The sequence below is a fragment of the Gorilla gorilla genome, chromosome 13 (assembly GCF_029281585.2).
Source record: "Gorilla gorilla gorilla isolate KB3781 chromosome 13, NHGRI_mGorGor1-v2.1_pri, whole genome shotgun sequence".
NCBI classification, from domain to species: Eukaryota; Metazoa; Chordata; class Mammalia; order Primates; family Hominidae; genus Gorilla; species Gorilla gorilla.
The window spans coordinates 101,790,881-101,810,653 of record NC_073237.2 but is presented as its reverse complement, the minus strand read 5'-3'; the positions used below and the strand labels follow the sequence as shown (position 1 = coordinate 101,810,653).

Here is a 19,773-nt window from a genome sequence, read left to right as displayed (position 1 = left end):
CCACAGAACTCCCAGCCAGGCACAAATGAACTGGCATACCAAGGAAAAGGCTCTAATTAAGCCAATTGTCATAATGGTCTATATAACATTTATTGGGGAGGGGAATGTGCAGAATATATAATATCTAGACCACTACTTATATGGTAGTTTGCTGGTGCAGCAAGTTAGAAAAGGGGAGCCTTCAAAATTCTGTTATCACATTCTTTTGTTGAGGCAACCTGGGCCTTTTGAACCAGTTCTGTGCCTTGCTACCAAAAAAGGAAAAGGAATTTACCTCCAAGTCCATCCAAATTTGTAGGTCTTCAATTAATAATTAGGTTGCTACTATTAGCTATGGTAATGCTGCAATGAACATTGGCTTTTTTGTGAGTATATATGTAAGAGAAATACTTATAAAGGAAATTAAGGAGCATGTGCATTTAAAAATCTTAATATTGCTAAAATTGTTCTCCAGAAATGCTGCACCCATTCACTCTCCATCTTCTATAGTGGTTTATCAATCAATCTTTGTCCATTCTTCTTCCTGTGACTCAAGACTATCCAGTCTCCTTTCATTCTTCTTACATAACTTCTTAGTTACAGGCGCTCCAGTCTCACTGATTTTTTTTCTTCTAAACTGTTTTCAAGTTAGAGCAAGAATTTTAAAAATGTTTAGGTTCTGATTCTGACTCTTAGTTACCATCTACCAAAATGTAACCCAACATGTAGCAAGATCCAAAGAAACCAAATTCATAAGTAATATTATAGTTACTAACATACCATGTTTCATTTTCCATCTGTAGGTACACTGTTCAAAACAGTGGCTATTAGCAATATGCAACTCTATGTAGCCACATATAAAGTGCTCAGTAGCTGCCTATGGCCAGTCACTACTGTATTGGACTGCACAGATAACTTTTCATAATTGCATAAAATTCTGTTGAACAGTAGTGCTCTAAAATGTTAAGCTTTTTAGGCAAAGGAACTATGATTTTTTTTATATTCTCATCCCCAACAGCATATTGTATTTATACTTAAATAAAAGTTAATAAAATCAAACAATGAAGCAAAAGAGAGCAGGAAGAGAGTTTTTAAATTTTTAATGAGATATTCCAGGTGCTTCTGTAAAATCTTAACTGGGACATTCTATACAGAACACAAAATCATTTCAAAATACACGTTACTCCACTTTGAATACCCTATTTTAAAGTGAAAAAAAAAATTTTAAAAAGGCTTTGTCTTGTTTCTAAGGAAAATGAGGCCATGTGCTTCTTAAAACACTATTGTGCGGCACTGAGTGCATCATAAGTAGTTCATTAAAGGTCTTCAGCCATAACTTAAAAGGCCAAACCTGAGGAATTAGAATTTTTATTATCACAACTGCATAGCAAAACCATGTCCAGATAATAGACATACTAAGTCTGTAGATTCAGATAACCTGTAAACCATTTAATCCAATTTAAAGCAAAACAAATATGTCAGGAGAGATGCCAAGAGATAAACCAGGTCAACAAGATTTTGAAATGCTCCATCTTTTTTTAAAAATGATAATGCAACAAAGTTGTCAAATGTTCAGTGGTTACATTTTATATCATTTATCCGTGACAACAAGCTGCCCAGCCATTTGGTTGTTTGGAAAGAACTGTTTAGACCAAATACACTCTTTGCATGTGGCACTGGGCAGCCCTAACTTCAAAGTGCAAATGCCTGCATGGAAATGTAGCTTAATTCATTTATTTATGCCACTATTCTACACTGACACAACAATGCTGTGCAAGAGCTTTTACAGCTCTAGAGTAATAGGCTTGAGAAAATACAAAAAGGCTACAAGTCATGCACAAATTAAATGAATATTAAAGAACATTTTAATTGGGGTTTTATTTTTTTTAAATCATGTTAGAAATCACTGGTGATACCACTTTAAGCACACACTTTATCAAAGTAAATGCATCTAGAATTATCCAAACACTTAAATCCATTATTAGCTAAAAACAACACTTTACATTTACATAGCACTTTGCTGTTGCTGAAGCAATTTCACATACTCCATTTCATTTCCTCACAACAGCCCTGTGAGGCAGGCTGAACAACTTACACTTATTTTATAAAGAAGGCAATAGAGACCCAAAGATGATATAAACAATTTGTGTAGCGGTCACAGATCTAGTATATGGTAGAGCTAAGGTGATTAATTTTAAATACTTCAAAAAAGAAGCCAAAATCCTTTTTATGTCATATCCAGGGATTTTTAAGACTTGCGGCTTTTAATATAAATTATTCCAAAACTTTAGCTATTATCTGTCTTATAGTATGAATTAGTTATAAAGTTGATTTTAAAGAGTCTCCCTTAATAGGTAAATTAGACTCAGTGCTTTGGTACCTTAGATATATAGGAAATGTTAAAAAATATATATATGCATTCTCATAGCCCTTATGTTCTCCAGAAAGTTCCAATACTAACAAAAATGTGTTTTACCACTTATTATTTGACTTACTTAAACCGTAGTCAAAACTTAATAAGCTCCAAGCCAAAGCAAACACATTCACCTGCCTTCTGCTCTACATACTGTGAAATCCTCTACATGTCCATTCCCATGGACCAGCTTACATTGAATGGGTACCACTAAGAAAAGACACCAGTTTAAACTCACATAGCTTAAGTGTTTATGCATCAGAAGTCAGTACCTTATATTGACCCAGAAATAAGAAATATTCTTTTATTTAATAATTGAGTCATCTGAAGAGAAAAGTGTATTCTGGTAAATTCTGGTATTTATTTATAAGTCAATGCTAACTCTGATGTGGCATATCCAACAATATCTTTTCAATGAAGACAATATACACCAAATGTAATCCATTTAAACTCCAACTAATTTGAAATGCTTAAACTGTTTAGGTTAATCAAATACTCCAGGTAACAAAGCTATTATATGTGACATATCAGGATCACAAATAATTTCAGAACATGCATACTGTAAGATACACACAAAACTAAACTATACTGAACGTGAGGTAATCTTGCCATGATAATTAAGGAAACATTCATGATCTCTTATAATACTCCAGTGCCAACATTATGAAATGTATATTTTGGTTAAAAATAACAACTTTGTGGTTATCTGTATACTGAGTAAATATATGTTGACCATACACTTCCCTAAAAGAATGTATCTAGAGTAACTACATAATCAAAGAAGAAACTTTTTCAGGCCCATTACATGTGACTATATAAAAGTGAACCATTTTATATGCAGTTAATTTGATTTTTTTTTAGCAAACTATAACACATTTTAAACTTCTGACTTATTAGCAAAACATTTTTAAGAGGCAAACTCTGTCACACTACTCAAAAGCTGCAAAACTCTATGCACAGTCCATCAAACTGGTTTTGGTTAATGTACATACAAAGTAATCACATTTTTACTGCCATATCACAAACACTCAAATATTTGCTGTATGGATTAGCCAATGAATGGAGACTCATCTTTTAAAAACAAATTACGTTTTTAAAAAAATAATTATTTTAAAATATAATCAATTTCTTAAGCCTGGAATCACATATTTTACAGTAAGAAGTTTACACTTCCCTCTTTAAATAAATATTCTTTGAAATAATCATTTTCCATATACTTTTCCAATTGTTTCCATAAGAAACAATAAAATTACATAAACAATTATAATTTTATGGACAAAGTATACAGATAAAAATTAATCATTCTACATAAGTTATGAAATAGCATATCTTAGCCTAATTAAAAGATTCCATTACATTTACTTTTATCATTTATACTGCCAAGGATCAGTCACAAAAAATTCAAATTATACATATTATTCATGCTTTAATTTCATAAATAAGTAAATTAAAGCAAGCCAATATGTCTCTCTTCATAACATAGGGAAAAATTACTGTTTGCATAACAGAGTAAATAGGCAAAGTCTAGCCATACAGCAGCAGTTCACGATTTGTCAAGATGATACAGATGCCATCAATGAAACCCATGTATAGACAGGCATGTCCTTAATACTTTCAGTTAGTTTACATACACCTGGAACATTCAAAGAATTGCTGTATATTAAATTTCTGTGTGCATTAGTTATTAATGCTTGGTATCTACATATTTACCAAAATTTAAAGACATAATGACATGGTCAGCCATGAGAGTCAAAATGAATTGTAAAAAAATGCTTTTTCTAAAGTGCTTAAGGCAGCTCCTTCATTTAGATATCCAGCTTAATAAAACTGGTTTGGAATTCAGTTGCTAAAAGAGAATGCCATACTAAATGCATGTTTTTATAAAACAACTGTTTTATACCTGTGACATATCCATTATAGTCAACCTCTCAAGCATTTCTTTTATAGAAAGCAATCATGTTTGACCTGTAGAAACAAAAACTAAATAAGCAACAAAAGATGTTTCAAAGGATTTAATACTTTTTACAACGTATTAAATTGATCAAGAGCTCAATATTTTTAAATTCAAATGTAATTGAGAATATTATATAGTATAATCAAGTTAATAGTTACCTTATTTTAAGACTAAATAGGCACTATATTTGATTAGTTTTCAGTTTGAAAATGAGGATGAAAAACTTTCTCCAGTTTAACTTAACAACAAATAAACTAAAAACGTCTTAAACAAAAAACCACTTGTTCTTTAATTTTAGAGACCTTTAAGAAGGCCAGGAAGAAGAAATCCTCAGACTCTTATTTTGAAGTAATAATTGAAAATTTAGTATCAAGTAATACATGTGATGAGAATTTGGACTGTGGATTTACTGAACTTACACTATTACTACAAAACCTCTCAGAGATGAAACCTCTCCAGTGGAGAGGTTTTCCAAATGAATATTAGAAAATTTTATGTGAAGAGTTTCAAATGACAACATGAACACAAGAATCATGTACACTCCTCCAGCCCCTGATTAATATATGCATTTCCCCATGCCCCTGCAACAGAGGGCCCTCACCACTACAACAATGCTCTGTAGCTTAAACATCAGTTGACACTGCATGGGGCATGGACCAAGAGTATGCTTAGAGGAAAAAGGCACTGAATTAATGAGAAGAAAGAATTATATAAGACACACTAGTAAAAAATTTTATACAACAGCATCTGACCTTTTCTGTGTCATATTTGCTAAAATTCACTTAAAGCAACTCAACTACTAAAAATTTCTGCTTTCAGGTTTGAGTCTATGAAAGGAATTATAAATTCCCATTCATTTAGATCCTAGAATAGGCCCTCTATAGGGAACAGAACATCTGAAAATTTCTTTCAAACGCTCTCTGAGGAACAAAAACCAAAATTATATTTCTTTGGAGAATCAAAAGAGTATCTATTGGTTTACTTCATTCTCTAAACTGCCTTGCAGTCTTTAAAATTACCAACATGTCATCAGATAATAGTGCAGATATGAATGTCCTCTAGAAAAACAATATTCCAATTCAAATAAAATTCCTCACTTACATTTGTTTTATCAAGGAAACAAAACATCCTATCAGTGAGCAGTAAATTTTTAGAGAGAATGAGCTACTATTAATACTATTATACAAGTCTCTATGTAGAAAGCAACTCAAATGTAGGCAGTAATGGTCACTCCTTGGAAGAAGGTTGGTTATCATAGCACAATATATTTTAAATGAGAATGAAAAAAAGCCAACAAATGTAAAGTTTCAAAAATTAAGAAAAATACAAATTCAGACCTCTTAAAAATGCCCAAAGAATTATTAAATACTGTAATTTTAACTTAGTTTAGCTCAAAGGATGTGAGTTACAAATTATAATTGACTTTTTAAGAATAGTTATGTTCCACATAACCATGGGTTTTACCCCAAGTTTGGGAAAGATATCTATGTCAATTTTTGTAATAATTAACATTCCTTTGAAAAGAAAGTGAATGTAGCAAAAGGACTGAGAGAAAACAAACCTCTGAATGAATGGCTGCTTGAAAAAGTCATGTGCCAATTAAGTCAAAGATACGCAGATTTTTTTCAAAACAATTGCTTAAAGCATTCCATATGTTATGAAAAAGAATATATACATTATTTGAGTATTTAGGTACCTCCCTTTATAACCTATCCTTCTTAGATAAAAATTGAGTGATATACATTTTTCAATCCTCTATGTAACTTTAATAAACTTTGATTCCTATAAGAGATGCTAAAAATCAGCATAATTATTATCAGTGCCATATTCAAGTGGGAATTTTACCAAACACAACTATTAAAGGTAGGATTAAACTAGACAACAAAATCAAAAAATATAAGGCTTTCGAAAATCTTACCCATCACCTAAAGTGATGGAATGAAAAGAACTGTAGTTAAACAAGGCAACATATAAAGAATACCCCCCTTGCCATTGTTAGTGCAGTAGGTAAAAAACTGAAATTTGGGTGATTTTAAGCTGTTGTGTCTAGAAATTTCTTATCACAGTATTTTGGAAAAAAGAAAATTATATACAATCTAGTCAATAAACAAAAGAGGAAAATTCTGTAAAACGTATTTATAAAGGAGGAAAAATAAACCATTTGAAAACCTTTTTACCATTCCCAACATATGATTTCAATTTTTAGAAAACCTTGGATGACTATGTATTTTTAAAGCTTCTGTGTTAGAAGTAAATAATAGATAGTAATGAGATTTTAAAAAGACAAAGTACAGAAGAAAGAAGGCAAGATTTAAAAGCTTTTCTCCCCAGGCCTTAGGGTTACCATATGTAATTAAACATTAGAATTGTCAAAGTAATCCAAGAAATACAAAAATGAGTTTTTATGTTAATTAAACACTGCCTTTTCCCCCATTTACTCTTCAATCATCAGTTTTTTGCTTGGTATCTGCTTGCTTCTATGATACTGCACAGTAGGTTCCTGCAAATGCTTCGTACTAGGTGTTTAATGATAACAGATTCCAGGCCTCAAAGCAGAACACAGCAAACCTGATTTTCACTACTACCAAATTACTGTGATTAGTAACTGCACAGAAAAGGCCACCTAATCAAGACGGAGGGTAAACGTATTCTGAGTAGACACTATTGAGTAACAACATTGTTCAGGCTGCTGGCTGAACCAGTCATTCCATTTTCACTTTTCTGAAGTGTTCTCACAGCACTTGGAACCTGCATCCCAGTACTCAAAGAGAGTCCACCACACCATACCTAAGAAAAGACAAAAAAACCTGTCAGATTGCAAATCAAACTAGAACTTCAATGATTTTTAAATTTCCATTTCAAAGGCAAAATGCCACACATATGAACATCAATCATTCTCAAACAGATTAACTGTCATATTTCAGCTGAGGGGAAATAGAAAGACTAAATCAGAATTATTTTAGAACCACAGAGGCCAGAGGAGGTCTTGGTGGTAGCAGAACCAACTGAAGCTGCACCCAAGAGAAGGAACTCAGGGGTGCAGAAATTGAAAAACTTCATTGGCTTAATCTAGGCAAAAGGTATTACCTATCATTACTGATGCTAACTTTCACAACCAAGGGAAGCATACAAAGCACCAACTTACTTCCCACTTATGCTTTTGGTTTTGATAATGAGATATGGCCTGAGACTATAAAAATCTAACACCCCTTTGTTAACAGTAAAATCCACTGTTTTCTTCCTTACCGTGTTAACTATAAGAACTCTTATATAATTATTTAAGAAGGACTCCTGACAAAAATGCAAATCCCAATACCCAGATGTACTTCCCATGTTCTATTACTTATCATAAATGTGAATGACTTTGTGAAAGATAAAACTGCTTTGCTTAGGCTGCTTCAACATACGCAAACCAATAAACGTAATCCAGCATATAAACAGAACCAAAGATAAAAACCACGATTATCTCAATAGATGCAGAAAAGGCCTTTACCAAAATTCGACAGCCCTTCATGCTAAAAACTCTCAATAAATTAGGTATTGACGGTACATATCTCAAAATAATAAGAGCTATTTATGACAAACCCACAGCCAATATCATACTGAATGGGCAAAAACTGGAAGCACTCACTTTGAAAACTGGCACAAGACAGGGATGCCCTCTCTCACCACTCCTATTCAACATAGTGTTGGAAGTTCTGGCCAGGGCAATCAGGCAGGAGAAAGAAATAAAGGGTATTCAGTTAGGAAAAGGGGAAGTCAAATTGTCCCTGTTTGCAGATGACATGATTGTATATCTAGAAAACCCCATTGTCTCAGCCCAAAATTTCCTTAAGCTGATAAGCAACTTCAGCAAAGTCTCAGGATACAAAATCAATGTGCAAAAATCACAAGCATTCCTATACACCAATAACAGACAAACAGCCAAATCATGAGTGAACTCCCATTCACGATTGCTTCAAAGAGAATAAAATACCTAGGAATCCAACTTACAAGGGATGTGAAAGACCTCTTCAAGGAGAACTACAAACCACTGCTCAATGAAATAAAAGAGGACACAAACAAATGGAAGAACATTCCATGCTCATGGATAGGAAGAATCGATATCGTGGAAATGGTCATACTTCCCAAGGTAATTTATAGATTTAATGCCATCCCCATCAAGCTACCACTGACTTTCTTCACAGAATGGGAAAAAACTACTTTAAAGTTAATATGGAAACAAAAAAGAGCCCACATTGCCAAGACAATCCTAAGCAAAAAGAACAAAGCTGGAGGCATCATGCTACCTGACTTCAAACTATACTACAAGGCTACAGTAACCAAAACAGCATGGTACTGGTACCAAAACAGAGATATAGACCAATGGAACAGAACAGAGCCCTCAGAAATAATACCACACATCAACAACCATCTGATCTTTGAGAAACCTGACAAAAACAAGAAATGGGGAAAGGATTCCCTATTTAACAAATGGTGCTGGGAAAACTGGCTAGCCATATGTAGAAAGCTGAAACTGGATCCCTTCCTTACACCTTATACAAAAATTAATTCAAGATGGATTAAAGACTTAAATGTTAGACCTAAAACCATAAAAACCCTAGAAGAAAACCAAGGCAATACTATTCAGGACATAGGCATGGGCAAGGACTTCATGTCTAAAACACCAAAGGCAATGGCAACAAAAGCCAAAATTGACAAATGGGAGCTAATTAAACTAAAGAGCTTCTGCATAGCAAAAGAAACTACCATCAGAGTGAACAGGCAACCTACAGAATGGGAGAAAATTTTTGCAATCTACTCATCTGACAAAGGGCTAATATCCAGAATCTACAAACAACTCAAACAAATTTACAAGAAAAAAACAACCCCATCAACAAGTGGGCAAAGGATATGGACAGACACTTCTCAAAAGACATTTATGCAGCCAACAGACACATGAAAAAATGCTCATCATCACTGGCCATCAGAGAAATGTAAATCAAAACTACAATGAGATACCATCTCACACCAGTTAGAATGGCGATCATTAAAAAGTCAGGAAACAACAGGTGCTGGAGAGGATGTGGAGAAATAGGAACACTTTTACACTGTTGGTGGGACAGTAAACTGGTTCAACCACAGTGGAAGACAGTGTGGCGATTCCTCAGGGATCTAGAACTAGAAATACCATTTGACCCAGCCATCCCATTACTGGGTATATACCCAAAGGATTATAAGTCATGCTGCTATAAAGACACATGCACATATATGTTTATTGCGGCACTATTCACAATAGCAAAGACTTGGAACCAACCCAAATGTCCAACAATGATAGACTGGATTAAGAAAATGTGGCACATATACACCAGGGAATACTATGCAGCCATAAAAAATGATGAGTTCATGTCCTTTGTAGGGACATGGATGAAGCTGGAAACCATCATTCTCAGCAAACTATCGCAGGGACAAAAACCAAATACCACATGTTCTCACTCATAGGTGGGAACTGAACAATGAGAACACATGGACACAGGAAGGGGAACATCACACACTGGGGCCTGTTGTGGGGTTGGGGGAGGGGAGAGGGATGGCATTAGGAGATATACCTAAGGTAAATGACGAGTTAATGGGTGCAGCACACCAACATGGCACATGTATACATATATAACAAACCTGCACGTTGTGCACATGTACCCTAGAACTTAAAGTATAATAAAAATAAAAATAAAAAATAAAATAAAATTAAAACTGCTTGTGAACAGAGCAGCTATAATTCAATAAAGTGAGACATAAGATTTGGGACACAGTCAAAAGAATTAAAATATGAAAATACAGATGATTGACACTATCATCAACTACCGTATTTATTAATAGTAGACACAAGCTTAAAGCAAGGGAAATTCTAGAAGTTGTTTAAGTATCATCACCTTCAATTATACCCTTAAGTGTTCAATATCTACTAAGTAACTAGATTATTGTACCAAAGAATCTACTGAACTGTGAAATTTGTAATTATATAATTAACATTATAAATTTTCAAAACTAATAGGCTCAGTAATGATAACTCCCAAAATACAAAAGCAACTTTCTGATTATAAAACTACTATATTATTTTTTGGAAATTATTTAAATGATTTAGAAAAATATTTACTCAAAATATCTAACACGAAGATGCAAAGGGAAATCAAGAAGAAAACATAAAACCTTTGTGACCTTGAGTTAAGCAAAGCATTACCCATAATAGGGAAAAAAATTACTAAATTGGACTTCATAACAAAATGAAAAACTTCTCTTTGAAATGTTCAGAAAATGAAAATGCAAACCATAACCAGGAGAAAATATTTGCAAAGCATATATCTGACAAACGATTCACATCCAAACTTATAAAGAATTCTTAAAAATAGGAAAACCAGGCAGTTGCTCATGCCTGTAATCCCAGGATTTTGGGGGACCAAGGCTGGTGAATCATTTGAGCCCAGGACTTTGAGACCAGCCTGGGCAATACAGCAAAACTCCATCTGTACAAGAAACATTTTTTAAATAGCCGGGTATGGTGGTGGGCACCTGTAATCCCAGCTACTCGGGAGGCTAAGGTGGGAGGATCACTTGAGCCCAGGCAGTTGTGACTGCAGTGAGCTGTGATCGCACCACTGTACTCTAGCCTGGGTGACAGAGCGAGACCCTGTCTTAAAAATAAAGTAAAATAAAAAAATAAGAAAACAATTAAGTCCTAAAAAGTAAGCAAATAATTTTAACAGATACTTGAAATAAATTATATGAATGGCAAATAACAACATGAAACATCATTTGTCATTAGGAAAGTACAAATAAAAACACAATGACATACCACTACACACCTATTAAAATGGCTTAACAACAACAAAAAATCTGGTAATATCAAATAATGGCAAGGATATGACCAACTCTCATATCACTGATAGGAAGGCAAAAAATGGTACAGCCACTTTGGAAAACATTTTGGTAGTTCCCTATGAAGTTAAACATACACTTTCAATGTGATACAGCTACTCTATTACTGCTCTTAGGTATTTACCCAAGGGAAAATCCCATATGTAAATGTTTATAGTGATTTTATTCATAACTGCCCCAAACTGGGAAAAACCCAAGTGTCTTTCAACTGGTGAATGAATGAATAAACTGTGATACATACATATATGAAACACTACTCAGCAATGAAAAAAAGGAGAATACTGACACCACAACAACATGGATGAATTTCAAATGCAGCATGGTACGGAATCGAAAGGCTACATACCATACAATTCTATTTATACGATGTTCTGGAAAAGGTACAACTATAGGGCCTACGAACTGGTTACTGATAGCTAGGGCTGGTTGTGTGGAAGGGTCCACTATAAAAGAACGCAAAGGAATTTTCTAGGGTGATGGAAATGTTCTATATCTTGATTATGGTGGTGGTTATACAACTGCAGGCATTTGCTAAAAACCACAGAACTGCACCATACTATAAATTCAATAAAACTGACTTAAAAATTAATCTTGTACACAAAACATTTAACAGGCATTAACGTACTTAATAAAAGCAAGCCTTCAATGAAGAAAAATTTTAACAAGCTTAAAATAATTTCTTGCAGTATCTTATGACATTTAATAATATAATTAGAGTATTATTTGGAATGAAAAACAATAAACTCGGTACATACATACATGAGATAGATTCAAATTAAAAGTAAATCTACCATTTATAAAAGCACACCTAAGTCTTGGAAAAAATTTTTCTGCATTCCACATGGTAAACAACTCATCCTTGATGGACCAGTTTGGAAAAATAGCCAAAAATGCATAATATGGCAGAGGTTTGTACAAAGTTAAAAAAAAAAAAAGGAAAAAGTAACAACCCTTCCAGTATCTTTGTATCTTTATGTTTCCATGAGCAATAACTTTAGTCACTAATCACTTACTTTTAATGTAAAAATAGGTGTCCTGGTTATTAGCATTCTTTTAAACTTAAGAGATTAAAGTATCTGGAATAAATAATTACTATGGATAATGAGATTTAAAAGCACTGTATTTTCAACCCACTCTTACTCTGAAAACTTTCTCCTTATAGTTGAGAAGTTACAGTTAGGGGTGATGACAGAAGAATACACATGCAAAATATTCCATTTGAAATATACCATCTTGATTTATAGAGGTAGCCTCCAAATTTAAGGAAAGCTCTAGCCAAAGTAATGGTAACTTTAACTGGATCCCACAACTCCCCACGGGAACCTAACCTATGAAAAGATGCAGAAGGTTATGAGTTGGAAAAAGCAATAACATTTGCTTAAATAAATTCAAAACCACGTTTTATTTTGTGCAGAGAAACAAATTTTTCCTTTCAGCCTGAAATTGAGTAGACCTGCAATTACACAGGATGTAATTGCTATGTGGTGTGCATACATATATTCAGCATAGCACACAAAGACAGTCATCTAATATTGTACAAAGATGACACTGAACTATGATCTTGTCAATAAATGGTCCTGGAATAACTGGATATCCATGGGGAATTAAAGAACGTATCTAGATCCTTACTTCATACCAAACACATCAATTCTACATTGTACTTGCATTGTAAATGCAGTCTATATCTAAATGTACAAGGTAAAGCTTTTAGAAGAATATTTTCATGACCTTGGGGGTGCATACTGATTTCTTAAACAGAACACAAAAAGTGCTAACTGTAAATGAAAAAATTGATAAACTGAACAAAATTAACTTTTGTTTATCAAACAATACCAATAAGGAAAAAGGAAAGCCAGAGTGAAGAAGAGCCTACAAATTAACCCATAAGAAACAGGAAGACAACCTAATAGAAATACAAGCAAAATATCTGAATAGCCAGTTCACAAAAGCATATACCCAAATAGTCAACAAATATATAAAAAGGTGCTCAACAGCACTAGTAATCAAGGAAATGCAAATTAAAACCACAATGTAATATATCATCCACTAGAAGGACAAAAATTTTTTTAAAAGATAATACCAAGTGTTGACAAGGATTTGAAGGAACTCAAATTCTTACATACTGCTAGTTGTAAATTAGCATAACCAACCATTTCAGAAAACCGGCAATTTTACAGTTGATTATACATATACCATATGATCTAGCAACCCCAATCATAGGTATATACTCAATGGAAATATACACATACATTTATCAAAAGATATGAACAAAAGTATTCATAGCAGTTCTATTTGTATAGCCCCCAAATGGAAACCACCCACATATCCAACTAAATTAAAATTTATAAATCAATTGATATAGTCACAGAATGGAAAACTATACAGCTATGAGAATGAATGAACTATAACCACATAGAATATGGATTAATCTCACAAGCATAATGTTGAGTCAAAAAGATACTGTATGATTCTGTTTATATAAAACTGAAAAGGAAGTAAATTTAGGGTATTAAAAGTCAATACAGTGTTAACACTGGAGAAGGGCCATTAGGGACTAGAAATGGGCACTAGAGGGGGCTTCTGAGGTTCTCGTAATGTTCTAAGTGCTAGTTACACACGAGTGCAGTCCTATAAAAACTCATCAAACTACATGATTTGTGTACTTCATGTATTAACATTAACTTCAATAAAATATACCAAAAATATATAAAAACAATCACAGATTTGGGAGAGGGTGAATTGGGGAAACGGAGGAGAATATGAAGAAAAAATAAAATATTCTCCTTCTCCAAATATACAGTATAGAATATTCTCCTTAAAGTTGCCAACCAAGTAAAATATGTTAGGTATATATAAAATATAAAACATACTAACCATGAAACCAGGTAGTACTGGCTGAGTAAATTTTGTCTTAAAGGAATATAGCAACTGTTTAGAATTTGCATCATAGAATGAAAGTTGACCTAAAAAAGAAGGGAAAAAAGCCTAATTTATTATACAAAAATTTGTAACATTTAATTAATTCTAACGCACAATCATGCAAAAAGTAATAATATATAAGTTGGCATTAATTTTTGTTATAAACTATGAGGACTGGATTAATTATTCTCACTTGAAAATCAGAAGGACAAATGCTTAAGGAAAAGCCCAATCCAATTTTCTTCCCCTGGTTTTCAAGACCTCTATAATACCTCTATAATCTAGCACTATTCGACTTATTTAATACAAACTATTTCCTTATTTGATCATTATTTAACAAATGGTTTCATTAGCCCAGTGTAAACCAAGTCCATTTCTTCCTCCTTATTTTTCCTATAACCAGCCTCTCTGCCCAAATCCTAATCACCATTTAAGGTTTACTCTATTAAACCTTGTCTTCTATCTACCTGATGCCATACTGATACTCCAGTCTCTAAAATCACAATATATCTATCACTGCTTCAATTTTGTTAATTTTTTTAATAGAGGCGGGGTCTTGCTATTTTGTATAAGCTGGGCTTGAACTCCTGAGCTCAAGCAATCCTCCACCTCAGTCTCCCAAAGTGCTAGGATTACAAGCATGAGCCACTATGCCTTGACCTGCTTTGTTAATTTTTAAAATCACCTCACAGTATATCCTTCAATAGGATCATGCCCTAAAAAAAACTGTCTGTCTGACCTCCTAAACTGGCCAACCAAATGGCCTCCTTACAACTGTTATCACTTCTTGAAACTCTTCTCTGATGACCATTCCCTTGGTTTGTATCATAACCCTGGGGATAACTTCACCATCTCCTCCTTTTCTTCCTGTTCTAAATGTAGCCGCTTTGTCCACGCTCTCTTTTCTTTATACAATGCTTCCTTAATAAATCAACTGCCACCAAAGTGGAAGATAAAATAAACTAATATTTATGCACATTATTATGTAGGTTGTTTAATATTTTGAGGTAATGTATGTAAAATACCTAGTACTTTGATCTCGAAGTTGGTAAACAGCATAACGGTACATATGATCACAAAGTTAGTAAACAGCAGAATAGTAATGCTTAAATATATTGTCCTATACAATCTTCCATAGCAATTCTGTAATGCTGTCTCAAATATTTAATGTCAGCTCTACTTAACTGCTGAATTCTAGCACTGAATTTCAAAATGCTTGCAAAACATGCCACATGATTATCCTGCTGGCATTTCATTTCCCCCCAAAACTCTATGTTCCCTATCCTGTTGACACTGTCATCCTCTTGATCACACTGGCTGGAACCTCAAAGTCATCTTCAACTGTCTGTCCTCAGCTGATCTGTATTTAGTTACTAAGTCCTATGAATTCTACTTCTACACTGTCAAATCCATTCTTAATTCTCCACTGCTCAGATGCTTGTTGCCAGTTACTCAACACTTATTAAGGGCTTTCTATGTGAAAAGCACTAGCCAGGCAATAAGGGCTTAATAGCTAACAAGAGACTCAGTCCTGCTCTACACCACTTGAAGACTGCTTCCCGAAAAGTCTTATGCTTGCTATGCTTTCAATCTCTTCCATCTTTAACCACTGACTCTCTAATATTTCTAAAACTCAATTATCTTATGACTACAGTGTTCTAAAACATGCAGAACCACCCCTCCCCACTACTGAAGACCAGTCCATTATTATTTTTCAAGGCTCTCAGAATCTGATCCTATTCCACAGTACAACTTCCCCTTGCCATACTTTATGTTCTAGACTAAAAACTGTATCTCACTACTACCTTTATGGACACACAGAGTATGGGAAAGGAGAGAGAAGAAGCAAATGTTGTCTTGGTAGTTGAAAGAAAAATGTGTGCTAATAAATTTGCCATTTATCCTGAGGAAAATGATTTAACTGATTCAAGGTGAATAAGTTAAAAAACAAAAAACACAGCAAAGCTAACATGTCATCACTAAAAATAAATCAAGCCAAAATTACTTTTTCTCCTTTTTTGAGTAAATTAATTGACAGCTCACGGAATTTATTTGGGCACAATATTACTAAAATAATAAAATTTGGTGTTAGCTTAAGTGTCAACTTGGAGAAAAAACATCTAGGGAATTACTTTAGTTCAATATTATGTCATCTTCAAAATTATTATACATTAGATGACTGTAGAGAATATGCTTATGAAATAACTAATTCAATGAGCTTTAAAATTTTTTCAAAATATAAATATCAAGTAAATTTTTAGATAATTTTAAGACGGGAAATTTGGGCCAAATCTATTAAGATGAAACTAAAAAAGGGTAAATGTAATAGTCTTTATTTGCATTATATATAACATTGAGTTATTTTTAAAAACCATAAACTGGCCGGGTGTGGTGGCTCATGCCAGTAATCCCTGCACTTTGGGAGGCCCAGGCAGGTGGATCACTTGAGGTCAGGAGTTTGAGACCAGCCTGGCCAGCATGGTGAAACCCCGTCTCTACTAAAAATACAAAAATTAGCCAGGCGTGGTGGCATGCACCTGTAATCCCAGCTACTCAGGAGGCTGAGGCAGGAGAGTCGCTTGAACATGGGAGGCAGAGGTTGCAGTGAGCTGAGATTGAGCCACTGCACTCCAGCCTGGACAACAGAGTAAGACTCCGTCTCAAAAACAAAACAAAACAAAACAAAAAAAACCAAAACCATAAACTGCCTAATAAAAGAAAAAGACAATTTGACATAATGCCGTGAAAAAAGATCTAATGGATTAGGGTAGCTACAAGCTCAATATTGATCAGCAGTGCTAAGTCATACTATTAGAAATAGCATAGCCAAATTACTGTCCTTTGCTGGTCAGAGGTCATGTGTTCCACTCTAAGACCAACCTTTAAGAAAAACACTGACATACTAGACAGCCACAGGAGATTATAAAGACTTGGAAAAATTAAATTTTAACAGGGGCAGCTAATAACAGAATATATGGTCTGGAAAAACAGGGCAAGAAAGTTTTTAATAAAGGATTATCGTGTGAACATGAGTGAGGAAACGTAATTCTGTGTTTATTCAGATGGGAAAATTTAAGAGAAACAAGTTTCTGAAGTTATACGGAGACAATGTGAGTCAACTTAAGAGAAATCTTCTAACCAAGAGCTGTCCAACAATGAAACAGGCTGCTTTCTAAGACAGTAAACTTCACATTAAAAGTTCTTCAGGCACATAAGTGGCAACTACCTGCAGAGATAGTGTAGTAAGAACTGTATACTGTGTGGCAGATGGAGTAATTTCTTTTCTTTTTTGGATTAGACTACACTGTGTTAATAATTTTGTAAGTAAAGAAATTCTGATATTGAGGGGAAACCCCTTTGGCCCCTCTAAAGATATCATGAGTCATTCTGAAGAATATTTTTAAAGACAGCAACTTGAAAATTAAGAACATTCCATTCGTTTCAAGTGTGATGCAGTTTGGCACAGTAAATATTTGCTGTATAGCTTATGTTTACTAGGATAGTAGAAAATATGGCTCTGGTATCTTCTTGAATTTTTTTTTAATTTTTGTAGGTACATAGTAGGTGTGTATATTTACGTAGTATATGAGATGCTTTCATATAGGCATGCAATGTGTAATAATCACATCATGTAAAATGGGGTATTCATCCTGGGTTGGGTAATTTCTAAGATCTACTTCAACTAGAAAATTTTGACTATCACTCTTTAGAGGTAGGTAATAAAACATGGTAAGGAAGGAATTAAAATGGACAGAAGAAATGTTAGTGCTGAAGACTAAAATTGGCAAAATCTTTCAGACTTAGTATATTATAAATGAGTGCTTTTATAGGGCTCCAGGCAGACATCACATATACCATTCCAGTCAATTCTAGAATTGAGATTATGATTGCAATCAAAAGCCTACCTGATCAAAATGTCCTTCCCACAATACTAATGGAAATCCTGTATAGATGATTACCAGTGAAAGGTACTGAAATGCAAGCAACTATGATGAAATAACCTATGAGAAAATAAACTTACCCCCATCAAAATCACAAAATACACCTATTTTTTCAGGAACAGTAACATCCAAAGCTTTGACTTTATTATTATGCTTTGCTGCAAATGTGTTTTGTAGCCAGTTGTTGACATGGATACACCAACTAGTGTTTGTCTTTCCCAATTGGTCAAATTTCCCCAACGTTTTGTATGCTACTCCCACACTGTAGGATTTACAATCCTTCTGGGCCTTGACCTCCCAATAATGTTGTCCACTTTCAATAGCAGTGTCTCCTACAAAAGATCAGAAAGGTAGATTTGACTCATCTCTTCCTTATGAGTCACACAGTTTTACCTACCACTCGTCCCAAAAAAAGACACAAAAATTTTTATTCAAGTACTTTTCCTATAAGAATAATCATGTTAACACACAGACATTAAATGCTGAGTACCTGCTCTAACTTTACCTTTACGTTTAGTACTATTCTTGAATATAAAATGCTTCAGAGGTTTTCTTCCTTACTATCCCCCCTCCCGGCTTATATAATAAAGATGTGGGAACACTACGTAAGCTGAAGTAGAGTTTTAAAAGTATCAATAATAATAAGACAATCTTGAAAACTCCCCAAAGTAATTAGGCTTCAATTGGGAGAAATTTCTTGCAAAGATTTATTCAATATACAGGCAGTCACTTTGAGTGGAAAGTCCACCAGTGTGAATGTGATGCCTTTAATCTGAGATAATGAAAAACAATTACGTTTTGTCCTACCCAGCACCGTGTATGATTCTCCAGTAAAACGATCTCTACTGCCTCTTACTGCTGGTGGCCTGGAGCCTACAGATGTTCGTTTTGGGGATGGTGTACCACTTCTATATAAACAAAAAAGAAAAAAGAAAAACAAATATTTTATACTGTAAATGCTTCATAAACTAAAACTAGAAATCATGGAAGGAACCTCTGAAAAGATTTCTAATTATGTGATAGAAATAACACCATTCAATTTGATCTGAACTAGTTAATTAAAGAGCACTGTCAATTATAAACACTGAAATGTAAGAAGCTATCAATACAAAGCAGGCTGAAAACACTAATGGCATGCAGACTGAGCAAGGCTTATACAAAGAATACACGGCTGAAATAAGAAACAATGCTAAAATGTGACAAGATTTACTAAAGAAAAAAAAGAACTCAAGAAAGATAATGAGTTACAGCTTACATTTTTTTGCAGTTAAATGAAGGCAAAAATAGGTTTCTTCTTATAATCCTGACTAAATAACTCTTTTTATAAGCAGTGAGTATTTTTGCTCTGAATCTTACCTTCTTAAAAATAGAAATGGTGGCCAGGCACGGTGGCTCACACCTAAAATCCCAGCACTTTGGGAGGCGCCAAGGCAGGAGGATCACCTGAGGTCGGGAGTTCGAGACCAGCCTGACTAACATGGAGAAACCCCATCTCTACTAAAAATACAAAATTAGTAGGGCGTGGTGGCACATGCCTGTAATCCCAGCTACTCAGGAGGCTGAGGCAGGAGAATCGCTTGAACCCAGGAGTCAGAGGTTGCGGGTGAGCCATGATTGCACCATTGCACTCCAGCCTAGGCAACAAGAGCAAAAAT

At 34.2% G+C, this 19,773-nt stretch overlaps 1 protein-coding gene across 10 annotated transcripts in view; it reads right to left on the bottom strand.

Moving 5' to 3' along the window:
* Positions 1-1,826: 1,826 nt before the first annotated feature.
* The window catches only part of FSD1L (fibronectin type III and SPRY domain containing 1 like), a 95,723-nt gene continuing 77,776 nt past the window's right edge, over positions 1,827-19,773 (bottom strand). For 4 of the 10 annotated variants that reach the window (XM_019034261.4, XM_055350374.2, XM_019034260.4 and 1 more), the window contains 4 exons: positions 18,926-19,026; positions 18,199-18,450; positions 14,133-14,221; positions 1,827-7,133 (listed from right to left, as the gene is read on the bottom strand). In XM_019034261.4, coding sequence (XP_018889806.1) covers positions 7,008-7,133; positions 14,133-14,221; positions 18,199-18,450; positions 18,926-19,026 — 568 coding nt within the window. In that variant the 3' untranslated portion in view covers positions 1,827-7,007. Of the gene's footprint in view, positions 7,134-14,132; positions 14,222-18,198; positions 18,451-18,913; positions 19,027-19,773 lie in introns of all 10 variants that reach the window. The other 6 variants (XM_063696638.1, XM_063696635.1, XM_063696636.1 and 3 more) reach the window with 3 other exon arrangements.